General features: G+C 45.6%; 1 protein-coding gene across 3 annotated transcripts in view; it reads left to right on the top strand.

Annotated features, from left to right (window-relative positions):
* Window positions 1-26,821, top strand: part of slit2 (slit homolog 2 (Drosophila)) — an 850,855-nt gene that overhangs the window by 413,224 nt on the left and 410,810 nt on the right. Inside the window, exons 14-16 of one of the 3 annotated variants that reach the window (XM_070870754.1) lie at window positions 5,961-6,124; window positions 6,457-6,480; window positions 25,664-25,681. In XM_070870754.1, coding sequence (XP_070726855.1) covers window positions 5,961-6,124; window positions 6,457-6,480; window positions 25,664-25,681 — 206 coding nt within the window. The remainder of the gene's footprint in view (window positions 1-5,960; window positions 6,125-6,456; window positions 6,481-25,663; window positions 25,682-26,821) is intronic. The other 2 variants (XM_070870755.1, XM_070870756.1) reach the window with 2 other exon arrangements.

The raw sequence follows: 26,821 nt of genomic DNA, 5'->3' as shown, positions 1-26,821 counted from the left end.
CACAGAACATTGTTCAACGCTCTGCCGCTACTACCCCTCTCACTCGCTTTAGCGCTCTAAGGGAAGTGATAGTGCTTGATTTAGTGCTCCACTTCGATCTTGGAGCGCTAATGTGGAAGTTCCCAAGAGGAAAAAAATCTTTTGCGCTTGCCGTTACTTTTGCGCTCCCTGGAAAGTTAGCACCGGGGCGCTATGCAATTTCTAGCTGTCGTCTGTTAAAGCATGAATATATTCATCAACAGGACTGTGTTTTCTCAGGAAGTTACAAATCGGATGCATGTACCCCAGGTGAAATACACATATTCTAGTTCTACACATTTAACTTGAGACACAATGCCCTTTCAATTTCTGGCAGCGATTGTTAGTTTTTTGAATCAAAGAATAGTAGAAGGAGGCTGCTCGGCCCATCAAGTCTATACTGGCTCATTTGAAGAGCAATCCAGTTAGTCCCACCCACTCGCTCTTTCTCCATAGCCCTGCATTTTTTTCTCCTTCAAGTATTTATCCAATTGCCCTTTGAAGACTACTGTATCCACCACCCTATCAGGCAGTGCATTCCAGATCCTAACCACATGTTGCGTAAAACATGTTTTTCCTCATATCGCCTCTGGTTCTTTTGCCAGTCAGCTTAAACCTGTGCCCTCTGGTTATCGACCCTTCAGCCATAGGAAACAGTTTCTCTTTATTTACACTATCTGACCCCTTCATCATTTTAAACAACTCTATTAAATCCCCTCTTAGCCTTCTCTGCTCTAAGAAGAGCAGCCCCAGCTTCTCCAGTCTATCCACATAACTGAAGTCCCTCATCTCTGGAACCATTCTAGTCAATCTCTTCTATTACCTCTGCAGAGCCTTCATGTCTTTCCTAAAGTGTAGTGCCCAGAATAGGAGGCAAAACTTCAGCTGGGGCCGAACTCGTGTTTTATGAATTATATATTTTTTTGTTGTGGTATAGGAAGCCATTCAGTTAGCAGGTTATTCGACTATGGAGGCACCTCATCAGGTGTCCACACATCCACAATTCCACAAGGGATCATTGGGTAGCAATTAGAAAGAAGAATCTTGCTTTATTTTCCCCTTCCTCACCAAAAGACATTAGGCCATTAAAGAGTGGGCTCCTACCATTGCCCCAGCTAACCTCACAGGGTAGTAATTAACTCTGGAATGTTCACAGTTTCGAGGTTCAGGCACTCACTGGAAACACTCTGTGAGCTATCAGAGGAGCTGGACATATCAAGGTGCAAAATGAAAGGCGAGAAAAGACCACCATGCCCATCCATCTATCTGTTAGATGTTACAACCTCGTACCATCCTCCCCAGTTTTTAGTAATGCTAACTCTTGAAGGAACAAAAAGAAATAGGAGAAAATTTGCAGCCAATTTCAGGAACTCTGATCCTCCTGACTCTCAAAAGCAATCAAGCAAGCCCCAGCAAACCATTTATAAATGTATAACATTCTTTATTTGTGCCACTTTCCTGGATAGGTTACTCCAAATAGTCACCACTCTGCTTAGAGCTTATATCTTAACTGTGTATTCACCTTTGCTTGTCTAAGTTCACATCCACATTCCCTTGACCTAGAGTTTCTGTTGATATCAAACATCGCTCTGGGATTCAGTTTGTCTGTTCCCTCAGTAAGATCACATCTGACCTGTCTTTTTTCCAATGTAAACACCCCCAATTCAGATTGTGCTTCCTCGTGGCACAGATACCCAATCCCAACTTAGTTATTGTTCCTAGTACTCCCTCCAAGGTCAGCTGTGGGACAGTGCCCAGAACTGCACATTCCATCCCAAGGTGGACCACTCCCACATTAATTAACTTTTTCTGGGTCTTGTGGTCAGGTATACATTCTTTTCTTATTCTCAGCTAATCTAAGGCTCCCATCACACCTGTAGTACCTTCCTTACATGTGTGCCTGAGCTGAGCATAAAATACTCATGGGGAGAAATTGGCCTCCTTGGCGCCTCCCATTAGTGCATCCGGGGGCGGGGGGGCAATAATGGGGCGCTCACGGCTTTCCGACTGGGAGCGGCATAAGTGCCCTGGAGATCGTGACGTCATCCAGTGCGCAGCACGTCCTGTTACTGCCCCAGATCCTAAATCCCCTTCTGCTCCCTGCAGCATCGCCGGGCATCAACAACGGCAGCTGTAGGAGGTGTTGTGAGCTCGCCCGCCATTTGGGGAGTGGTAATTAAAGGCATTGGTGGCCAGGTAGGCCAAAATTTGATTCTGAGCCTTCTATGAAGGTTTAGGAAGGTTTTTCATGGCGCACTTAAGCAGCCTTGCACTCTTTTACAGTGCTTGGGGCTGTTCTTCGTGGATCACAGGTCCCAGTGACCACCATTCTCAGGCTTACCTTAAATCCATGTCAGCAATGGCCCTGCCCTGTAAGGGAGGCAAGGTGCCTGTGAATCCGGCAGTGCTGCACGAGACATTGTTCAGTGCTCTGCCACTACTGCCCCTCTCACTCCATTTAGTGCTCCAAGGGAAGTGGTAGCGCTTTATTTAGCGTTCCACCTCCCTCCTGGAACGCTAAACCGGAAATTTCCATCCACTGGAATTGGGTAGCGCCCGGCGATACTTCTGCGCTTCGCAATTTCTAGCCCTCAATCTATATTCCTCTTCCTAACTTTATGTCCTACAACGGATTCCTAGATCGAGTTTTTCCCCCCTTTTTGTCATTCAGTCTGTTGTTTCAGTAGTTTGTATATCTGTCTATTTTAGTGACTAGCATGTTATCTTTATTATACATATAGCAATTGCATCTCCCATTTTGTTCCCTTCTGTGTCTTCGGAACATTCTATATCCTTTTAAATTCGACCCCATTCTATATCATAGTTCGCTTCTTTTGAATTCAAATTGTTCAAATTCTTGGCATTTGTATATAGAATCTACTCTCCCTTTTTTTATCCTTCCCTATTTATCTTTCTTTTTTCTACATTTTCTACCACAAGGTTTCCCTTCCCAGTTTCCCTGCCTTTGGTATCATCTTTATTATAATCCCATCTGACCCAAATTCTGGTGAATGTAATACCTCCACCAATTCTGTATTGCTAACTTTTCTTCTCCTTGCCAAGCTATCTGGGTTGAAACTTTGAGTTTCCGAGTTTAAATCCTCTCATTTGTACAGCTTGCCCCCGCCCCAGAAGTCACTCCGAAGTCCCAGAAATGTTCAACGCTCCCTTTTACACCTCTGGCCAGAAAAAGCAGCAAACCTGAGGACTGGGAGAAATTTAGAATTTAGCAGAGGAGGATAAAGGGTTTAATTAGGAGGGGGAAAATAGAGTATGACAGTAAGATTGCAGGGAACATAAAAACTGACTGCAAAAGCTTCTATAGATATGTGAAGAGAAAAAGATTAGTGAAGACAAATGCGGGTCCCTTGCAGTCAGAATCAGGTGAATTTATAATGGGAAACAAAGAAATGGCAGACGAATTGAACAAATACTTTGGTTCTGTCTTCACTAAGGAAGACACAAATAATCTTCCGGAAATACTAGGGGACCAAGGGTCTAGCGAGAAGGAGGAACTAAGGGAAATCCTTATTAGTCAGGAAATTGTGTTAGGGAAATTGATGGGACTGAAGGCCGATAAATCCCTAGGGCCTGATAGTTTGCATCCCAGAGTACTTGAGGAAGTGACCCTAGAAATAGTGGATGCATTGGTGGTAATTTTCCAACATTCGATAGACTCTGGATCAGTTCCTATGGATTGGAGGGTAGCTAATGTAACCTCACTTTTTAAAAAAGGAGGGAGAGAGAAAACAGGGAATTATAGACCAGTTAGCCTGACATCGGTAGTGGGGAAAATGTTGGAATCAATTATTAAAGATGTAATAGCAGCGCATTTGGAAAGCAGTGACAAGATCAGTCCAAGTCAGCATGGATTTATGAAAGGAAAATCATGCTTGACAAATCTTGTACAATTTTTCGAGGATGTAACTCGTAGAGTGGACAAGGGAGAACCAATGGATGTGGTGTATTTGGACTTTCAAAAGACTTTTGACAAGGTCCCACACAAGAGATTAGTGTGCAAAATGAAAGCACATGGTATTGGGGGTAATGTATTGACGTGGATAGAGAACTGGTTGGCAGACAGGAAGCAAAGAGTTGGAATAAACGGATCCTTTTCAGAATGGCAGGCATTGACTAGTGGGGTACCGCAAGATTCAGTGCTGGGACCCCAGCTATTTACAATATACATTAATGATTTAGATGAAGGAATTGAATGTAATATCTCCAAGTTTGCAGATGACAGCGTGAGCTGTGAGGAGGATGCTAAGAGGCTGCAGGGTGACTTGGACAGGTTAGGTAGTGGGCGAATGCATGGCAGATGCAGTATAATGTAGATAAATGTGAGGTTATCCACTTTGGTGGCAAAAACATAAAGGCAGAATATTATCTGAAAGGTGACAGATTAGGAAAAGGGGAGGGGCAACAAGACCTGGGTGTCATGGTACATCAGTCATTGAAAGTTGGCATGCAGGTACAGCAGGCGGCGAAGAAGGCAAATGGCATGTTGGCCTTCATAGCGAGAAGATTTCAGCATAGGAGCAGGGAGGTCTTACTGCAGTTGTACAGGGTCTTGGTGAGGCCACACCTTGAATATTGTGTACAGTTTTGGTCTCCTAATCTGAGGAAGGACATTCTTGCTATTGAGGGAGTGCAGCGAAGGTTCACCAGATTGATTCCCGGAATGGCAGGACTGACATATGAAGAAAGACTGGATCGACTAGCTTATATTCATTGGAATTTAGAAGAATGATAGGGGATTTCATAGAAACATATAAAATTCTGATGGGATTGGACAGGTTAGATGCAGGAAGAATGTTTCCAATATTGGGGAAGTCCAAAACCAGGGCTCACAGTCAAAGGATAAGGGGTAAGCCATTTAGAACCGAGATGAGAAGAAACTTCTTTACTCAGAGAATTATGAACCTGTGGAATTCGCTACCACAGAAAGTTGTTGAGGCCAGTTCATTAGATATATTCAAAAGGGAGTTAGATGTGGCCCTTATGGCTAAAGGGATCAAGTGGTATGGAGAGAAAGCAGGAATGGGGTATTGAAGTTGCATGATCAGCCATGATCATATTGAAGGGTGGTGCAGGCTCGAATGGCCGAATGGTCTACTCCTGCACCTACTTTCTATGTTTCTATGTTTTGTATTTATGGTTCTAATCTGACCTGGAACAGGCAATAATCCTTAGATTTTGATTCTTAACATTCTGTAATTTAATGCATCATCTAACTCCTCAACTTCCCTTTTCAAACCTCAATTCTCTGTTTCTCCATGCCATTGGTTCCTCTATGAACTATAACTTCTGACTGATCACCCTCACTTTCTACAACCATTTCCACCCACTCTGTTGTGTCCCTTATCCTGGCACCAAGGAGGCAACGCATCATTCAGGACTCCCAGTCGCAACTGCAGAAAAGCCTATCTATTCTTCCAGTCAAAGATGCCCAAAGAACTAACATTTGTGTTTTCTTCCCTTTGATACTATAACTTCCCCTTTTCCCAGGAAACCACTTGCTTCACGATGTCATGGTGTTGCTCATGATTTTTTATTTTCAAAGTCTACTTCCATTCTTAATAACACAGTTATACGTGAATAATGTTGGTTTTACATCTCTGGTAATGAAGGCCTTCCCAGCTACAGTTTGCCTTAAATAATTCAGCAAGAAGCATTGCAGTTCTGCCATTTCTCATCTACTCAGGTAATAAGCAGTTTTGAAGGTGATGCAGGACAAACACTCACTGTATCGATGCTAAGTCGTACATTGTAGATTCTTAATGTATCAGGGCCCCAGTAAATGCATTACAATTGCAACTAACAATTGGAACCATTAGTCAGGTCTGCTGTACCTTTTCCTTTGAAGAGCTCTTTGCAGTTTTATATTCTCTTGACTCTTTTTTTGATTTTTCTGTTTTTTGTGTTGTTCATCTTCATAAAAGACATTTGGCTCAGAACCCATTTATTTGTGATTGCCATCTGAAATGGCTCGCGGATTATCTCCACGCAAACCCCATTGAAACAAGCGGTGCCCGCTGCACCAGTCCTCGCCGCCTGGCAAACAAGAGGATCGGGCAGATCAAGAGCAAGAAGTTCCGCTGCTCAGGTAATAGGATTATTTGAATTTTGTTATTTATTTATATATATGTACATATTAATTATACTATCTTGGTTGGAAGCTACTCTCACATGGATTCTGAAAATTCAGCAGTTTTGCTGTTGAATTATTAAAGCCCTCAGATACTTTTTTACCCTTTTGTTTCTGGCTCGATGCTAACCGCAGTCGGTCAGTGTCGTGCAATTTGCTTTGTTTTTTTTATTGTTGACAAGTTACAACCTGTGGATTTAATATGAAATAAACTGTTTCTTTTTCCTTCAGCTGCTAACATTCAGGTACATCTCTTCTGTCTTTTCTCTCTCTTTTTTTTATGTTTATAGCAAAAGAACAGTATTTCATTCCAGGTAGGTTTGTCCTGCAGCAGAACTGACGAGCTGTGGATTTGGCTTAGGATTTAGTGGAGTGTTGCATGCTGTAGTAATCCGGTGAACCTCCCCGATAGACAGCAACATAGTCCTCTTCCTAATCTTCCAATAGCTGAAACTGCTCCTCCCAAGAGCTTTGCATGAAACCTTTTAACACAAGTAGTTGAATCCTTAAGCCCATGCTTCCTTGTGTCAGCTATGCAGTTGCCATATCTCAGAGTCCTTTTTATTGTTCTTTGGTTTTATTGACACTTCTGAACTAGGGTCACTATATATTGGAGGTAGTAGCACTTTATTCATTCCAGTCTTGACTGGAATGGCCTAGAACTTTGAGAGTTCTGGAAACCTATTGGTGACACCCCTTGCCGCAGTTAACAGCCAGTAAATTGGTGCTGCTTGCTAATTAACCTTAGCGGAGCACTAAAATCTATGCAAGGCCAGTTCTCCTGGCGGCAGTCTCAGCAGAAGCCCCAATGTAGAGTGGTCGGAGCGTCATTGTAGCAAGAGCAGCTTTCGCTTAAAGCAAGGCTGTCATTTTAGAAAGAAGTGTGGTCCCTTAAAGGGCCTTCTAAAATGAAAAAAATAATCATTTTAAAAATCGGCAGTTTTTATCCCTTAGAGCTCAACTGCCTTCTGAAAAGAATTTACATTAAAAAGAATTCCCAAATGGCAGCCTTCACTTTTAAAAACTGAATTGCCTTCCGTATCTAAAAAAATGGGAAAAGTGCTTCAGCACTAACATAAATGGCTCAGCAAGCCATGGAAGGGGCCTCGCACACAGCACTCCAACTTTGTGCAGGGGGTCAACACTAAAAGACAGGTCCTCTACCCACAGGGGCCAGGAGGCCCTCCAGAAAGAAGGATGTTGGACCCAGATCACCGAGGCTATCAATGCCAGAAGCGTCGCACCCACCACCTGGCTCCAGTGCACAAAGAAGCTTCACGACCTCAGACCAGTAGTCAAGATCAGTGAATGCATCTTCAAAAGTTGTCTGCTACCAACTGCACCACCAGCTTTGCACACTGCTCATTGCACAATCCCCCACCCCATCACTCACCTACCTACAATCTGTACCAAACATGAGGCACACCTCCCATTCCTCGCTTCACCTCACCGCTTGGAGAGGACAGTGCTCGAGATTCTTGGCAGGGGCATGGTTGAGCCCTTGGTCAGCAACGGGCCTGAAAGGATACAAGATTGTGGTATCTTCATACATTATCCTCCTTCTCACATGCACCTCTTGCTTTCCTCACCACAACTCCCAGCCCAGCCAGTGGTTGACCAAGAAGAGGGAGAGGAGAGTGAAGAAAAAGAAGATGAAACACCATCACTCGATTTAACACTCCAGTTCCACAAGGTCAACCAGCAAGGACATCTGCAGTGTCCCCCATTGAAAGTCAGCAGCCTTCCACCAGCCATGCTGCAGTTGCTGTGTGTCATCAGTAGAATAGTCAAAGGCACACACAAGACACTCACTAAGCGACTGCATTAGGATGATTAGTTGATTTCTTGATGTCATATTGGATAGATAGATGTATAAAGTTGGATTGGAAAGTTTGATTTGTGATGGCTTTTATTTCAACATTGTGGTCAAGAGGATGCTGTGATGTTCAGTAACAGAGGGAAGGTAAGGTGTGGGACAAATGTTGAAAGGAGATTTGGGATTGTGGCCACTGGTATTGGAGGCGGTTAATTCCATTTTGGATATCCCGACCAGAAAGGGCCTGTCTGCATTGCATCCTTCCTTCTGCTTACTCCTCTTCTTTGACTTGCTCTTTCCTCTGGGAGCAGATGCTGGAAATCTGAAATAAAAGCAGAAAATGCTGGAAATACTCAGCAGGTCAGGCAGCATCTCGACCTGAGATGTTAACTCTGTTTCTCGCTCCATGGTGTTGCCTGATCTGCTGAATATTTCCAGCATCTTCTCAGAGGCGTTCCATTACCATCTGAGGCCTTGCAAGCACCCAGCAGTACTCCCTGCGCAATCTTAAATTGTTTTAACATGTATTGCACCAAGCCACGACTTCATTAAAATATAAAAAAATCTAGTCCATAAGCTTAATTTCAGACTTACCTGAAAGATGCGTGTGTCCCTTTAAGAAGTGCTGACAGCATCTCTGTGAGTCTGCCACAGGCTCACTTTTCAGAGTGAGCTTAGGACCCAGTGCTAAACTCAGCGCAAAGGTCGAAGTTTGCAGAGCATGTCGTTAACTAACATCACGCACTCCATATTTGCATGTCCAGGGCCAACACTGTTATTGGCAGCACTATGGCCCTCACCAAGTGGCGGCCGCCAAGACCCGTGCCAGAGGCAGGCATTAGAGTAACGGCCGTCATTTTGTTTCCAGAATTCTGCTGCAAATTAGTGACGGTAACTAGCCCAATTTTTCCCCCAACATTTATTGTCGAATTTGCTAAATTATTGCTTCAGCGGAAAGATTTTGTTCACATTACTTGGAAAGGGGATGGTGCAAACACTTAAAAATAGCGAAGAAATACTGATCACAACATCACCTGATCTCCTCGGTTGCAATTCCTTCGTGTATGGCACCATTGGTGGAGGAAGCGAAGTCTACTTCGGATGGCTCTTTAGAAGGTGTAACAATCATTTATACCAGAAGAAAATATCTTGAGTACTCTAATCACAAACTAATTCATTTAATGCTGGCAAAATAAAGATACAGCTCTGTTCTGAAAGCAGGAAAATTCTTTGGATATCGGCCCAGAAATCCCGGCCTCCCCGGGTCCGTACGGAGTTTCTACGGACCCGGGAAGGCATCAAAAAAGCCGGTTTTCGGAGCGCAACGCACATGCGCTGAAAACCGGCTTTTCCGATCTGTCAAGTTTCTGGCTTGACAGATGACCCGCATATCGGGAGCGAGAACATTCCCATGGCAATGATTGGGCTATTTGCCCATCTCATGCCCAGCGAATGTCCTTAAAACTCCTGCGCCTGGTGAAAGCAGGTGCCTCGCCTCCTTTTACCAGCATAAGAGTTTAAAAACATACCAAAAACATGTTAAAATAAAATTAAAAAATACATATTTATGTTAAAAACCCTGCCCACTCAGGTAATTTTATTTAAACCACAATTAAAACTTTTAAAAAATCATCACATTTTTTTTTTCAAAAACATTTCTATCAACTTTAATTTCTATAGAGTATTTATGTGAGGTATTTTTTAAATGTTTTATGTAGTGTTTGGGTGTTTGGGGGTGTTTCTCATTCATAGTAATAGGAGTAACGAAACTCCTATTACAATGAATGAGAATATGCTTTACCTGATTGGCTGTCCAGAGCCATGTGACTCTAGCTCCAGACCTGCACATGTCCCGACGTGCACACGCTGCAACGCGCAGTCAGAAGAGGCCTCCGGACCGGGTTCTCGCGTGGGCGCCGCAGCTTCAGGTAGGTGCGCTTTTTTCCAGAATCCCATCCAGGGAAGGAGAAACCAGGATTTCTGGGCCATTCATCGTCTGTGAAACCGAGTGAGTTATCTGCTCCCAGAATATCGTTGTGTTGCCAGAGACTTGGAGATGTCCCAGAGGAGGACTTTTATGGTACAGTATTAGGCAGTCCCTCATGTCGAGGATGACCTAATTCCATACCAAAAAAGGATGAGGTCACAATTGTTTCAATGAAGGACCTGACATTCCAGGTCCTGAGCAACATCTTAAAGGATGGAAGATACCTGTGCGTGAATTCTTTTAACGTGGAGTGGCCGTTGCACCCCAGCCACAACATGGGCTTGTCAGAGCAAGGTTTTGGTCCAGTGGCAAGGGTTAAGCAAGACGACTGGAGACCAAGCTCTGCTGCATGGACCTAGGCCTACTGTCCTTGGAATTCATAGATTGCAGTGTGGGCTGGGCTGTGATGCACCTTCCTTGGGCCCTGACCCCACTGTAGTTATACACTGCGTCACTCCTGGGCCTCTGCTTCGCTGCTGGGCTCCTCAACTCCAACTTTGCCGTTCCTCGACTCCAACCTCGCTGCTTCTCGACACCGACCTCGCCGCTCCTCAACTCTGACCTCACCACTCCTCAACTCCGATCTCGCCTCCAACGTCGCTGCTTCTCGACTCCAACCTCGCCTCTCCTCAACTCTGACCTCACCACTCCTCAACTCCGATCTCGCCTCCAACGTCGCTGCTTCTCGACTCCAACCTCGCCTCTCCTGGGCCCCGAACTCTTGCCTGCCCTGGGCCCCAAACACGCCTCTCCTGGGCCATGATCTTTTTCCGCTTCTCACTACCTCTCCTCCTGCATCTGGGTCTCGACCCCACCGGTGATGCCGCCCACGCTCCAATCGCTGACCTGGATTTTGGTGACGTCAATCCAGTCACCCTCTTCGAATCCGTCGTCCTCCTGGAACGGTTCGCACTGCTTCCTACAGAGGCTAGCTCCAGCTCTATTTACAGCCCGACCTGCCGATGGTGTTCTCTTGCAGTTCAGGAGGTGCGGCGCTGTCCAAGGCCGCTCCAGCTCTTATAGCCTCTTATAACACCTTCGGCAGGTCGGGGCGATTAGAACATAAGAACATAAGAATTAGGAACAGGAGTAGACCATCTAGCCCCTCGAGCCTGCTCCGCCATTCAAAAAGATCATGGCTGATCTGGCCGTGGACTCAGCTCCACTTACCCGCCCGCTCCCCGTAACCCTTAATTCCCTTATTGGTTAAAAATCTATCTATCTGTGATTTGAATACATTCAATGAGCTCACCTCAACGGCTTCCTTGGGCAGAGAATTCCACAGATTCACAACCCTCTAGGAGAAGAAATTCCTTCTCAACTCGGTTTTAAATTGGCTCCCCCGTATTTTGAGACTGTGTCCCCTAGTTCTAGTCTCCCCGACCAGTGGAAATAACTCTCTGCCTCTATCTTGTCTATTCCTTTCATTATTTTAAATGTTTCTATAAGATCACCCCTCATCCTTCTGAACTCCCAACGAGTAAAGACCCAGTCTACTCAATCTATCATCATACGGTAACCCCCTCATCTCCGGAATCAGCCGAGTGAATCGTCTCTGTACCCGCTCCAAGACTAGTATATCCTTCCTTAAGTAAGGTGACCAAAACTGCACGCAGTACTCCAGGTGCGGCCTCACCAATACCCTGTATAGTTGCAACAGGACCTCCCTGCTTTTGTACTCCATCCCTCTCGCAATGAAGGCCAACATTTCATTCGCCTTCCTTATTACCTGCTGCACCTGCAAACGAACTTTTTGGGATTCATGCACAAGCACCCCCAGGTCCCTCTGCAATGCAGCATGTTGTAATTTCTCCCCATTCAAATAATATTCCCTTTTACTGTTTTTTTTTCCAAGGTGGATGACCTCACATTTTCCGACATTGTGTTCCATCTGCCAAAACGTTGCCCATTCGCTTAACCTATCTAAATCTCTTTGCAGCCTCTCTGTGTCCTCTACCCAACCTGCTTTCCCACTAATCTTTGTGTCATCTGCAAATTTTGTTACACTACACTCTGTCCCCTCTTCTAGGTCATCTATGTATATTGTAAACAGTTGTGGTTCCAGCACCGATCCCTGTGGCACACCACTAACTACCGATTTCCAACCTGAAAAGGACCCATTTATCCCGACTCTCTGCTTTCTGTTTGCCAGCCAATTCTCGATCCATGCTAATACATTTCCTCTGACTCTGCGTACCTTTATCTTCTGCAGTAACCTTTTGTATGGCACCTTATCGAATGCCTTTTGGAAATCTAAATACACCACATCCATCGGTACACCTCTATCCACCATGCTCGTTATATACTCAAAGAATTCCAGTAAATTAGTTAAACATGATTTCCCCTTCATGAATCCATGTTGCGTCTGCTTGATTGCACTATTCCTATCTAGATGTCCCGCTATTTCTTCCTTAATGATAGCTTCAAGTATTTTCCCAACTACAGATGTTAAACTAGCCGGCCTATAGTTACCTGCCTTTTGTCTGCCCCCTTTTTTAAACAGAGGCGTTACATTAGCTGCTTTCCAATCCACTGGTACCTCCCCAGAGTCCAGAGAATTTTGGTAGATTATAACGAATGCATCTGCTATAACTTCCGCCATCTCTTTTAATACCCTGGGATGCATTTCATCAGGACCTGGGGACTTGTCTACCTTGAGTCCCATTAGCCTGTCCAGCACTACCACCCTAGTGAAAGTGATTGTCTCAAGGTCCTCCCTTCCCACATTCCCGTGACCAGCAATTTTTGGCATGGTTTTTGTGTCTTCCACTGTGAAGACCGAAGCAAAATAATTGTTTCAGGTCTCAGCCATTTTCACATTTCCCATTACGAAATCCTCCTTCTTATCTTCTAAAGGACCAACATTTACTTTAGTCACTCTCTTCTGTTTTCTATATCGGTAAAATATTTTACTATCTGTTTTTATGTTTTGCACAAGTTTACTTTTGTAATCTATCTTTCCTTTCTTTATTGCTTTTTTAATCATTCTTTGCTGTCGTTTAAAATTTTCCCAATCTTCTAGTTTCCCACTAACCTTGGCCACCTTATACGCATTGGTTTTTATTTTGATTCTCTTCTTTATTTCCTTGGTTATCCACGGCTGGTTATTCCTTCTCTTATTGCCCTTCTTTTTCACTGGAATATATTTTTGATGAGCACTATGAAAGAGCTCCTTAAAAGTCCTCCACTGTTCCTCAATTGTGCTACCGTTTAGTCTGTGTTCCCAGTCTACTTTAGCTAACTCTGCCCTCATCCCACTGTAGTCCCCTTTGTTTAAGCATAGTATGCTCGTTTGAGACACTACTTCCTCACCCTCAATCTGTATTACAAATTCAACCATACTGTGATCACTCATTCCGAGAGGATCTTTTACTCGGAGATCGTTTATTATTCCTGTCTCATTACACAGGACCAGATCTAAGATAGCTTGCTCCCTTGTAGGTTCTGTAACATATTGTTCGAAGAAACAATCCCGTATGCATTCTATGAATTCCTTCTCCAGGCTACCCCGTGCGATTTGATTTGACCAATCGATATGTAGGTTAAAATCCCCCATGATTACTGCCATTCCTTTTTCACATGCCACTATTATTCCCTTGATTATTGTCCGCCCCACCGTGAAGTTATTATTTGGGGGCCTATAAACTACGCCCACCAGTGACTTTTTCCCCTTACTATCTCTAATCTCCACCAACAATGATTCAACATTTTGTTCATTAGAGCCAATATCATCTCTCACAACTGCCCTGATATCATCCTTTATTAACAGAGCTACCCCACCTCCTTTCCCTTCTTGTCTATCCTTCCGAATTGTCAGATACCCCTGTATGGTTAATTCCCAGTCTTGGCCACCCTGCAACCACGTTTCTGTAATGGCCACCAAATCATACCCATTTGTAATGATTTGTGCCGTCAACTCATTTACTTTATTTCGAATGCTGCGTGCGTTTCGGTAAAGTATTTTAATACTAGCTTTTAAACCATGATTTTTAGTTTTGACCCCTCCTGCAGCCCCTTTATATTCATACATATTGTCCCTTCCTATCACCTTGTGGTTTACACTTACTCCAGTGCTACTCTGCTCTGTTGCCTCCTGCCTTTTGCATTCTTTCTTGGGGTCCTGTTCATCTGCACTCTCACCCACTCTAACTAGCTCAGAGCCCTCTCCTGGGTTCCGAATACTCCTCGCATTGAGGCACCGAGCTTTCAGGCTTGCCTTTTTATTACACTTTGACCCTTTAGAATTTTGCTGTACATTGGCCCTTTTTGTTTTTTGCCTTCGGTTTCTCTGCCCTCCACTTTTACTCATCTCCTTTCTGTCTTTTGCTTCTGTCTCCATTTTGTTTCCCACTGTCTCCCTGCATTGGTTCCCATCCCCCTGACATATTAGTTTAACTCCTCCCCAACAGCACTAGCAAACACTGCCCCTAGGACATTGGTTCCGGTCCTGCCCAGGCGCAGACCGTCCGGTTTGTACTGGCCCCACCTCCCCCAGAACCGGTTCCAATGCCCCAGGAATTTGAATCCCTCCCTGCTGCACCACTGCTCAAGCCACGTATTCATCTGCGCTATCCTGCGGTTCTGACTAGCACGTGGCACTGGTAGCAATCCTGAGATTACTACTTTTGAGGTCCTACTTTTTAATTTAGCTCCTAGCTCCTTAAATTCGTCTCGTCGGACGTCATCCCTCTTTTTACCTATGTCGTTGGTACCAATGTGCACCACAACAACTGGCTGTTCTCCCTCCCTTTTCAGAATATCCTGCACCCACTCCGAGACATCCTTGACCCTTGCACCAGGGAGGCAACATACCATCCTGGAGTCTCGGTTGCGGCCGCAGAAACGCCTATCTATTCCCCTTACAATTGAATCCCCTATCACAATAGCTCTCCCACTCTTTTTCCTGCCCTCCTGTGCAACAGAGCCAGCCATGGTGCCATGAACTTGGCTGCTGCTGCCCTCCCCTGATGAGTCATCCCCCTCAACAGTACTCAAAGCAGTGTATCTGTTTTGCAGGGGGATGACCACAGGGGACCCCCGCACTACCTTCCTTGCACTGCTCTTCCTGCTGGTCTTCCATTCCCTAGCTGGCTGTGGACCCTTCACCTGCGGTAAGACCAACTCGCTACACGTGCTACTCGCGTCATTCTCAGCATCGTGGATGCTCCAGTGTAAATCCACCCTCAGCTCCAATTCCGCAACGCGGAGCGTCAGGAGCTGGAGGCGGATACACTTCCCGCACACGTAGTCGTCAAGGACACCGGAAGTGTCCCTGAGTTCCCACATGGTACAGGAGGAGCATATCACATGACCGAGCTCTCCTGCCATGACTTAACCCTTAGATACACTTAAATTGGCAACAACAATGTTAACAGGTTACTTACTGATAAAAAAGAAAAAGAAAAGCTACTCACCAATCACCAGCCAATCACTTACCCCTTTGGCTGTGACCTCACCTTTTGATTTCTTTCTACTTCTTTTTTGCTTTTTCTCCCGGCTGGAGCTGCACAAGCTGGGCCTTTATCGGCCTCACCACGCATCTCGAGCTCCCGCCTCCGATCTGCCGCTGCCTCTCGCAGCCGCTGGGCCTTTATAGGCCTCACCACGCATCTCGAGCTCCCGCCTCCGATCTGCCGCCGCCTCTCGCAGCCCGCTGGGCCTTTATAGGCCTCACCACGCACCTCGAGCTCCCGCCTCCGATCTGCCGCTGCCTCTCGCAGCCGCTGGGCCTTTATAGGCCTCACCACGCACCTTGAGCTCCCGCCTCCGATCTGCCACCGCCTCTCGCAGCCCGCTGGGCCTTTATAGGCCTCTCCACGCACCTCGAGCTCCCTCCTCCGATTTGCTGCTGCCTCTTGCAGCCGCTGGGCCTTTATAGGTCTCTCCACGCACCTCGAGCTGGAGCGGCCCGGGAAACAGCGCTGCACCCCCCGACCTGCGAGAGAACACCATTGGCAGATACAACAGCAATAACAACCTGCATTTGTATCGTGCCTCTCGCGCAGATAAACAGCCCAAAACACTTCACAGAGGTGTAATCAGAGGAAAAAATGGACGTAGATGCAAAGGAGATATCAGGAGTGGTGATCAAAAGCTTGGTCAAAGAGATGGGGTTTAAGGAGGGTCATAAAAGAAGAGAAGGAAGTGGAGAGGCAGAAGACTTTAGGATGGGAATTCCAGAGTATGGTAACTAGATGGTTGAATCATAGAATTATAGAAATTTACAGCACCAAAGGAGGCCATTTCGGCCCATCCTGTCCGTGCCGGCCAACAAGGGGCTATCCAGTCTAATCCCACTTTCCAGCTCGAGGTCCGTAACCCTGCAGGTTATGGCACTTCAAGTGCACTTCCGAGTACTTTTTAAATGTGGTGAGGGTTTCTGCCTCTAACACCCTTTCAGGCAGTGAGTTCCAGACCCCCACAACCTGCTGCATGAAGAAATTTCCCCTCAAATCCCCTCTAAACCTTCTATCAATTACTTTAAATTTATGTCCCCTGATTGTTGACCCCTCTGCTAAGAGAAATAGGCCCTTTTGATCCACTATATCTTGGCCCCTCATAATCTTTTACACCTCAATAAGGTTTCCCGTCCGCGCCCTCTGTTCTAAGGAACACAAATCCAGCCTTTCCAATTGGTCCTCATAACTAAGATTCTCTATTCCAGACAACATCCTCGTAAATCTCCTCTGTACCCTCGCATGTGCAACCACATCCTTCCTATAATGCAGTGACCAGAACTGCACACAGTACTCCAGCTGTGGCTAACTTGTGTTTTATACAGTTCTAGCATAACTCCCCTGCTCTTGTATTCTGTGCCTTGGCTAATAAATGCAAGTATTCCATATGCCTTCTTAACTATCTTATCTACCTGGCCTGCTACCTTCAGGGATCTGTGGACATGCACTCCCAGGTCGCTTTGTTCCTCTACACTTCTCAGGGTCCTACTATTTAATGTGTATTCCCTTTCCTTGTTAGCCCTCCCCAAATGCATTACCTCACACTTTTCTGGATTAAATTCCATTTGTCACTGCCCACCTGACCAGTTGATTGATATCTTCCTGCAGTCTACAGCTTTGGCCAAGACAGTGCCAGCAACCTATTTAGGACCATCACCGTAATTCAGGACAAATAAAGGGTCATCAATATCACGCGATAAAGCCGTGCGATCGTGGTACATGTTTTGCCGGTGACGCCGGGTTTCCACATGATCATTTAGATCGGGTGGACTAACGAGAGCCTGGTTTTAGTGCTCTCTTCATTAACAATTCTGCAGGGGGAACCCCAGTGAGCGAGTGGGGTCGCGTCCGGTAGCTGAGCAGAACCTGAGATAAGCGGGTCTGCAAGGAGCCTTCTGTCACGCATTTCAAGCTCTGCTTGATAGTTTGGACTTCTCGTTCTGCTTGACCGTTCGATGTGGGCTTAAATGGCACAGACCTGACATGCTTCATGCCATTGCGGGTCATAAACTCGTTGAATTCCGAGCTGGTGAAATACGGTCCATTATCACTGACAAGGACGTTGGGCAAGCCATGGGTGGCGAACATAGCCCGGAGGCTTTCAACGGTGGCGGTGGATGTGTTGGGTGACATGATTATGCGTTCAATCCATTTAGAGTAAGTGTCCACTACAACTAACAACATCTTTCCGAGAAAGGGGCCAGCAAAATCTACGTGGATCCTGGACCACGGTTTGGAGGGCCATGGCCACAGACTCAATGGAGCCTCCCTTGGTGCATTGCTCAGTTGTGAGCACGTGTTGCACTGGTGTAGGCATGACTCTAAGTCCAAATCAATGCTGGGCCACCAAACATGCGACCTGGCTATAGCCTTCATCATGACTATGCCTGGGTGCGTATTGTGCAGGTCACAAATAAACGTTTCCCTGCCTTTTATTGGCAAAACCACACGATTACCCCATAAGAGACAATCCGAAGGGATGGACATTTCATTTTTGTGTCGGTGAAACGGCTTAATTTCATCTTGCATTTCCCCGGGAACAGCCGACCAGCTCCCATTGAATGCGCAACTTTTTACAAGTGATAGCACAGGATCCTCGCTGGCCCAGGTCCTGATCTGGCGAGCAGTGACGGGTGATCCCTTGTTCTCAAAAGCATCCATGACCAGAAGCAATTATGCGGGCTGCGCCATTTCCACCCTGGTAGTGGGCAATGGTAGCCGACTGAGGGCATCAGCACAGTTCTCCGTGCCTGGTCTGTGGCGGATAACATAATCATAGGCGGACAATGTTAGTGCCCATCTTTGGATGTGTGACGAAGCATTGGTGTTTATACCTTTGCTTTCTGAAATCAGCGAAATGAGCGGTTTGTGGTCGGTTTCAAGCTCAAACCGAAGGCCAAATAGGTATTGGTGCATTTTTTTAACCCCATATACACATGCTAACACCTCTTTCTCGACCATACTGTAGGCTCTTTCAGCCTTAGACAGACTTCTAGATGCGTATGCAACCAGTAGAAGTTTGCCCGATACATTGGTTTGCTATAACACACAGCCGACCCAGTACGAAGATGCATCACAAGCTAGCACTAATCGTTTACACGGATCATACAGTACAAATAACTTATTAGAACAAAGTAGGTTTCTGGACTTCTCAAAGGCTGTCTCTTGAGATTTACCCCAAACCCAGTCATCACCCTTACGTAGCAACATGTGCAACGGTTCCAGCAAAGTGCTTAACCCGGGTAAAAAGTTACCAAAATAGTTGAGGAGTCTTAGGAACGAATGCAGCTTCATCACATTCTGTGGTCTGGGTGCATTCTTGATGGCCCAATCTTTCTCCCCAAAAATTCGACCTCTGGCCAGGAAAACACACTTGGAGTGTTTCAGCCTGAGTCCCACTCTGTCTAGTCGACTTAGAAACCTCTTCCAGGTTGTGCAGGTGTTCGGTGGTGTCACGACCCGTGATCAGGATGTCGTCTTGAAACACAACGGTGTGCTGGACAGATTTCAGCAGAATCTCCATGTTCCTCTTGAAGATGGCAGCAGCCGAGTGAATCCCAAAAGAGCACCTGTGATATATAAACAATCCTTTATGCGTGTTGATGCGCGTCAATATTTTTGAAGATTCAGCCAGCTCCTGTGTCATGTAGGCGGAGGTTAGGTCCAACTTGGTGAACGACTTCTCCCCTGCTAACGTTGCGAACAGGTCATCCGCCTTGGGTAGCGGGTACTGGTCTTGTAATGAGACTCGGTTGATCATTACCTTGTAGTCTCCGCAGATTCTGACCGTGCCATTGCTTTTCAACACCGGAACAATCGGACTGGCCCACTCGTAAAACTCGACTGGCGATATGATTCCCTCACGTTGAAGTCTGTCCACTTCGATCTCGACTTTCTCCCTCATCATATATGGAACTGCTCGAGCCTTGTGATGAATGGGCCTTGCATCGGGGACAAGATGGATCTGCACCTTGGCACCTGTGAAGTTGCCGATGCCTGGTTCAAATAGCGACGGAAACCTGCTCAGGACTTGGATCACGAGGCATCATCCACTGAAGATAGTGCTTTGATTTCGTCCCAGTTCCATCGAATCTTTCCCAGCCAGCTTCTGCCGAATTAGTTGGGCCTTGGCCACTAATAAATCGTGCATAGCTCCATCGTACGATACCTTAACTGCCTCACTGCCAATGACTGGTATGAGCTCTTTGGTGTAGGTGCGCAGCTTTGTCTGAATCGGGCTCAATTTGGGCCTTTATGCCTTGTTGCCCCACAGTTTTTCAAAAGCCTTCTGGCTCATAATTGACTGATTCTCCCCCGTGTCCAACTCCATTGATACCGGAATACCGTTCAATTTGACTTTCAGCATGATAGGAGGGCTCTTGCTGGTGAAGGTGTGTACCCCATACACTTCTTCCTTGGGTTGAGTTGCCTCTCGCTTGTTCTGCGTGATCCGCGCCGGATCGATCATCCTCTGCCAACTCTGCCACGTGGTGAGTCGCAGCATTCTTGCACATTCACTGGAGGTGCCCCATTGTTTCGCATCCTTTGCACATGTAGTGCTTCAACCGACATTGATGGGCTCAATGACTACCCCCGCAGCGCCAACATGGTGCTAATGGATTGCATTCACGCCCGATGGCGGACTATGTGTCATTCTAGGTCTTGCAGCTGCAGACATGTCGGCCCTGCCATATTCAGTTCTGCCTGCTAACGACGTTATTTTATGCACAATACTTGCCGGTGAGCTTCGATGCTGGGAAGGTATCTGTCCGGTATTATTGCTTGTGGATATGAATGCCTGGGTTATCGTGATGGCCTTGCTCAGGTCTAGGGATTCACCGGACAGCAGCTTGCAAAGAATGACCTCGTGGCCGATGCCAAGCACAAAAAAGTCCCGCAGCATTTCCCCCCAAAATCCCGCAAATTCGCAAGTTCCCGCAAGGCGTCTCAGGTCGGCGACATAACTCACCACGTCCTGGCCCTCGGAGAGTAGAAGCGATACCTGGCCATTAAGACGCTCTTCTTCGGCTTGAGGTGTTCCCGAACCAGCGGACACAACTCTGTATATGTCTTCTCCATTCGTTTCTCCCGTGCTAGCAGATTCTTGATGAGGCCGTATATTGTGGACCCACACATGGTGAGGAGAATCGCCCTGCACTTGATCGCTGTATCGTCCCCATCCAGCTCGTTGGCCATGAAGTACTGGTCGAGGCGCTCAACAAAGGCCTCCCAATCATCACCCTCTACAAATCTCTCTAAAATACCAATGGCAGCCATGACCATGTGAATGTTCGTAATCTGTTACTCGTCGTCAATTGTTAGGTATGGAAGAACTCCACAAGACTGAATACTGTGAGCTAAAACTGATGTGACCTTAGTCTCTTTAATACAACTCCAGAGTGCCTAAGAAGCATGACAGACAACCTTTTATACTCACTTGCACGAGGTGTGCAGGTGACCCTTGGGCCACCAACAGTTGTGCCCTCTGGTGGCAAGTCTGACACAGTTACAATGTTTACATACATAACAGAAGGTTAGCCAGGATAGGATTAGAATAGATATGTCTGCAGGTGACAAAATCTTGGATGAGGGTTTCAGTAGCAGATGGTCTGAGAGAAAACGAGAAAGCAGATGTTGTTATGGAGGTAGGGTAGGCAGTCTTTGTGATTGATAGGATATGGTGTCAGATGCTCAGCTTGGGATCAAATAAGATGCACAGGTTGCGAACAAGCTGGTTCAACCAGAGTTAGTGGCCAAAGGCTTTGGTCTTCCCAATGTTTCACTGGCTCATCCAACACTGGATGTTGGACCCGAATCTGAGCTTTTGTCCTCTCCCTTCTCCATCACAAATGCCATCTATTTCCACCTCAAAACATCACCTACCTTCATCTCTACCTCAGCCTAATAGCTGCTGAAAGCTCCATCCATGCCTTTTTCATCTCTGGTCTCAACAATTCCTAATGCTTCCTTGGTTGGCCGACTACCTTCCACCCTCCGTAAACTTCAACTCATCCAAAACCCTGCTGCCTTTATCCTATCCAGCACCAAATTCCGTTCACCCATCACCTCTGTTCTTGCTGATTTAGATTGGCTCCCAATACCCCAACACCTCAAGTTTAAATTCTCATCCTTGTATTTAAATCCCTTCCTGGCCTTACCCCTTCCTATCCAGGTAACCTCCTCCAGCCTCCCAGTCCAACCTCACTGCCCCTTCACCCTGTGCCCCACCATTGGTGGCCGTGCCTTCAGCCATCTAGGCTCCAGGCTCTAGAATTCCCTCTATAAAGCACGCTGCCTCTCCACTTCCTTCTCCTACCTTAAGACCCGCCTTAAAACCTATTTCTGATCAAGCTGTTGGTCACCTGTCCTAATATCTCTTTTTTTGGCTCACTGTTAATTTTTTTGATTACATCTCTGTGAAATGTCTTGGAACATTTTTCTACATTAAAGTTGCTATATAAATGCAAGTTGTAGAATTGACAGAAGCTCCACTGTTGTTAGATCCGTTTCCTTGTCAATTTTACAGTGTTGAGCTACAATGTATGTTAAACCTTTTCGGAAGGATTTTTCATCCGTGTTCACTTCACACTATTTCTATTTGAGAGTTTATACTTAGGCAATAATTTAGTTTTAGGTGGGCAGTTTACTGAGATTTCAAAGTTTACTACTGGATAGCTGTAGAAAATGCTTCTGTTGCACTTTTATCTTTTAAAGGTATATTTTTATTCCTTCATTAAAATCTGTTATCTGTAAAGAGCATGGCTGATTCATGGCAGCTCCTTTCCACAGCCCTATGGAGAATTGCTACAACCTGTTTAACCCTTCATGTAGCTAACTCTACGGAGGAAATTTTAATCTAAAATAATGGGTGGGTCTGGAGCGTGGGGTAGGTAAATTGTTAAAAATCGAATTCTCAACCTGAATCTGGCTCCAACTGCACGGCAGTTATGTTTTTAACAGAGGTGGGATGGGGGGCGGGTAACCAACCCACTGCCAGGAGGCGGGATGTCAATTTAAATATTATAATGAGGCTGGAAGCCATTTTGATTTTAACTGCATCTGGACGAAACCCGGCAGTTACAGCAAGGCGGTGACTAGTCCATTCAGGAGGTAAGTGTTTTTATACCTACCTCCTGGATTCAAGATTTCTACCTAACTCATCCTCCGCGATCGGAGACCCCCTCACGAGGTCTCTGATCCCCACCCACCAGGCCTCACCTCCAACGATGATGCTGAGGCGGGCCACGATCCTCCAGTGGCCGGCCACAATCTTCCCTTCACCCACCCTGATCATCCAGCCCCAATCCTCTCCGCCTGCCCTCACCTTCCCTCCACCTCTGATCATCTGTCCAACCCCTCACCCCACTCGATCCTTTTAACAGCCCGCCCATACCCACGGTGGTCTGCCCAACCTCCCTCCCCACCCCCGATCCTTTTAACATCCCGTCCTGACCCCCGATCATTTGTCAAACCCACACCCCCCCCATCCCCAGATGGTTTTAATGGCCCGGCCCCCCTGCGCACCCTCCCTCTCTCCTCTATGCAGCCTGGTGCCGCAAGCCTACTCGCCCGGAGCCAGCCAGCCTCTCAATCTGGTTGGCTGCAGGCAAGAAACTGAGGCCTCACATGCAAATAGGGCACTGCCGTTAAAGTCGGCAGGGCCTGCGGGAAACCCAGCCTCCTGGGTTTTCCGACTGAGTCGGAGACCCCCGCCACCAACCCGCCGTCTCCATAAAATCTAGCCTTACATGACCTTGACATGATAATCCTCCCAAGAGGCTACCTGATCAAGAAACATCTGCTGATGCTTTGACGATTGAGACTACATTCTGCCATGAAGTTGCAATTAAAAAATTGAAAGACTTGCATTTATATAGCGCCTTTCACAATCTCATACATAAGAATTAGGAACCGGAGTAGGCCATCTAGCCCCTCGAGCCTGCTCCGCCATTCAACAAGATCATGGCTGATCTAGCCATGGACTCAGCTCCACTAACCCGCCCGCTCCCCGTAACCCTTAATTCCCTTATTGGTTAAAAATCTATCTATCTGTGACTTGAATACATTCAATGAGCTAGCCTCAACTGCTTCCTTGGGCAGAGAATTCCACAGATTCACAACCCTCTGTGAGAAGAAATTCCTTCTCAACTCGGTTTTAAATTGGCTCCCCCGTATTTTGAGATTGTGCCCCCTAGTTCTCGTCTCCCCGACCAGTGGAAACAACCTCTCTGCCTCTATCTTGTCTATCCCTTTCATTATTTTAAATGTTTCTATAAGATCCCCCCTCATCCTTCTGAACTCCAACGAGTAAAAACCCAGTCTACTCAATCTATCATCATAAGGTAACCCCCTCATCTCCAGAATCAGCCTCGTGAATCGTCTCTGTATCCCCTCCAAAGCTAGTATATCCTTCCTTAAGTAAGGTGACCAAAACTGCACGCAGTACTCCAGGTGCGGCACCACCAATACCCTATACAATACCCTGCACCTGCAAACTAACTTTTTGGGATTCATGCACAAGGACCCCCAGGTCCCTCTGCACCGCAGCATATTGTAATTTCTCCCCATTCAAATAATATTCCCGTTTACTGTTTTTTTCCCCAAGGTGGATGACCTCACATTTTCCGACATTGTATTCCATCTGCCAAACCTTAGCCCATTCGCTTAACCTATCTAAATCTCTTTGCAGCCTCTCTGTGTCCTCTACACAACCCGCTTTCCCACTAATCTTTGTGTCATGACGTCCCAAAGCAATTTACAGCCAATTAAGTACATTTATTGAAGTGTGGTCACTTTTATAATGTAGGAATGTGTGCACAGCAAGGTTTGACAAACACCAATGTGATAATGACCATATAATCTATTTTAGTAGTGTTGGTTGAGAGATAAATATTGACCAGGATACTGAGGATAACTCCACTGCTCTTCCTCGAAATAGTGCCATGAGATCTTTTACGTCTCATCCAAAAAACGGAAGCTTCAACAGTGCAACACTCCTTCATTACTGCACTGGAGTGTCAGCCTGGATTATGTGCTGAATGGAACTGGAACCCACAACGTTTTTGACTCAGGCAAGAGTGTTACCAACTGAACCACGGCTGACACTGAGCACTTATTATAGTCAGCAGCAGTTTATCAGAGTAAGGACTGCACTGTACACGTACTAGTATAGTGTGCATAAACGTTGCTGTAATAAGCACCAGAGGGGGTTTAACCCTGCAACATTTTCAAACACTGTTGCGCAAATGTGTGCACACTGAGTAGACAGTAGGGGCGATTCTGCAGTCTGGCGCTCCGAGTGACGAGCTGCACTTAGAGAAAATCCATCTCAGAAAATCGCAGACTTCCCACTTCCCGAGAAAGGCTGCCTGTGAACTCCACTTCCCATTTGGATTGCTGCATCGTAGAATCGCCTTTCATTCCATTTTCATATCTTTGGCAACTGTGTAGCTGTGCTTTTGAAAACATAATTTTGTTGCTGCTCTAATTAATGACAGTTAGATTGTTCTCAGTCAACACTTTTATCTAACGTTTCAGCTGTTTTCCCTCCTAATATCAGTTGATAAACTGTGGTGTGTATGTATGAACGTAGTGTTGCACTAACAGGCTGGTGTGCCAGTATAAATGCCATGTGCATGTTTGAACCAGTCCAACCAGAACTGTTTTAAGAATAAATCCTCAAGCAATAGTTGAGATTAAAACCAGGACTGTTTTCATTAAGTACATTTTTATTAAGATGTAAGGAATGATTTCACAAAGTACAATAATTATTAAATATGTGTATCTAGTAAATTACATTCAATATTTAATAAATCCAAGAGCAGGCTGTAGGCACTCTTCATAGCCATGGGAAAATTACAATATTCTTGATAAAATCCACAAAGTGTCCTCCCTCATATTGCCCATCATTATTTATAAACACGAGTCTTATTCTGAAATTGTGCCACAGTACGACACGCTCAGCTTATTGATTAAAAGGGGGTTTATTGGGATGCATCCCATGTCCAGAGCTGGCACTCTGCATTTCTAGTTTGAGAGTTTTTAGGTTTCCTGTCTACCTGGATACAATCTGATAGTTAAGGTTATCCCTGCAAAGAATCTATTTTATTCAACCTAATTAACAACTACTGCTCTGCAGAGTCTTTACACAAATGGATTGGTTGCTTTCTTTGCTTTCCTGACTATAAATGCAATCGCTCTGTCTCTCTTTTCCTTCTGTGCTTCCTTACTTTTTGCAGGAATTCACCATTTTGGCTGTAAGTACAACTTTGTGCTGATTCTTTACCCCTGCCCACCATCACCTCCTCCTCTTTCAGATTTGGTCCAACACTCTCCCCACCCAGCTATTGTTCTCTTTTATGTTCCTACCTTGTTGCCTCACACTCACCCTGTTGACAGCCCTTAAGAAACCATCCAGCTCTCGGTCACAAGTGATCTCCTTCTCCTTACCTTCGTGTGTCCCAACATATCAGGTTTTTAGTAGTGCTTCGTTGGATAGTGACATCAAGTATTACATTTGAGCAATATCCAATTGAAAAGAGCTATTCTTTATGTAGGCATGTATATTGCTTGTGATCAGCGTATAATTCGCAATAATTGTTCTGCTGTACTGAATGTGAAAAAAATGTTCCCTTGTTTATACTAATGCTGTTGTACCCCAGCTCCTTCCTGCTACATTCTGTACCTCTTACAGTAGAATGCTCTGCCTTCTTTCCTTTACTACCTTCCCTTACACTTTTACCTGGCCTAGCTGATGCGGTTCTGAAACTCAGCGGGATTTTCCGTTGTGCTTGATCTAACCATGTGGTTGCAAGGTACGAATAAAACATGGTTCTGTCAAGCACCATGGAACGTCACGTATGCCTTCGACAGCATGCCAAGCTACAAACAATATAAGTATCTAAAGAGAGGCAGTGTGCAGTACTTCTCTAGTCAAAGGCCAACAATACTCAGGATGGTAGTTCTACAGACAGAGGGTTTTAGAGCTAGAGACCAATTTTATGACATTTGTACTGCAGTCATGGCTGATTGAATTTTTCTCATAAAGAAAAGTGGATAAAAAGATCGACGAGGTTTGATGTAGAAAAAAGCAGGTGAAGGAACAAATGTAATGATTGTAACAGATATTTTATTATAGGCCTGAAAGTTATCAGTCTTTTTGAATTCCACTCACTATTTCAAATGAACGGCTCAGGTGGGAGCAATAAATTGAATTAGATAAGGCTTAGGAACACTATGAGCTAGCTACAGGAGTAGTGGGAAGGCAGTTAGCTTTGTAGTAGAAATTGCAATAGAAGGAGTCTGCATTGAAAGGTCAGCTTGTAAACATTACCTCTACTCTTCTTGACCTTGTCTTTACCATACGACAAAGTTCAAGATCTACGTATATTTTAGGT

This window comes from Pristiophorus japonicus, chromosome 2, assembly GCF_044704955.1.
Source record: "Pristiophorus japonicus isolate sPriJap1 chromosome 2, sPriJap1.hap1, whole genome shotgun sequence".
NCBI lineage: Eukaryota > Metazoa > Chordata > Chondrichthyes > Pristiophoridae > Pristiophorus > Pristiophorus japonicus.
The sequence above is the reverse complement of the archived record's forward strand: the minus strand, read 5'-3'. Positions and strand labels throughout refer to the sequence as shown.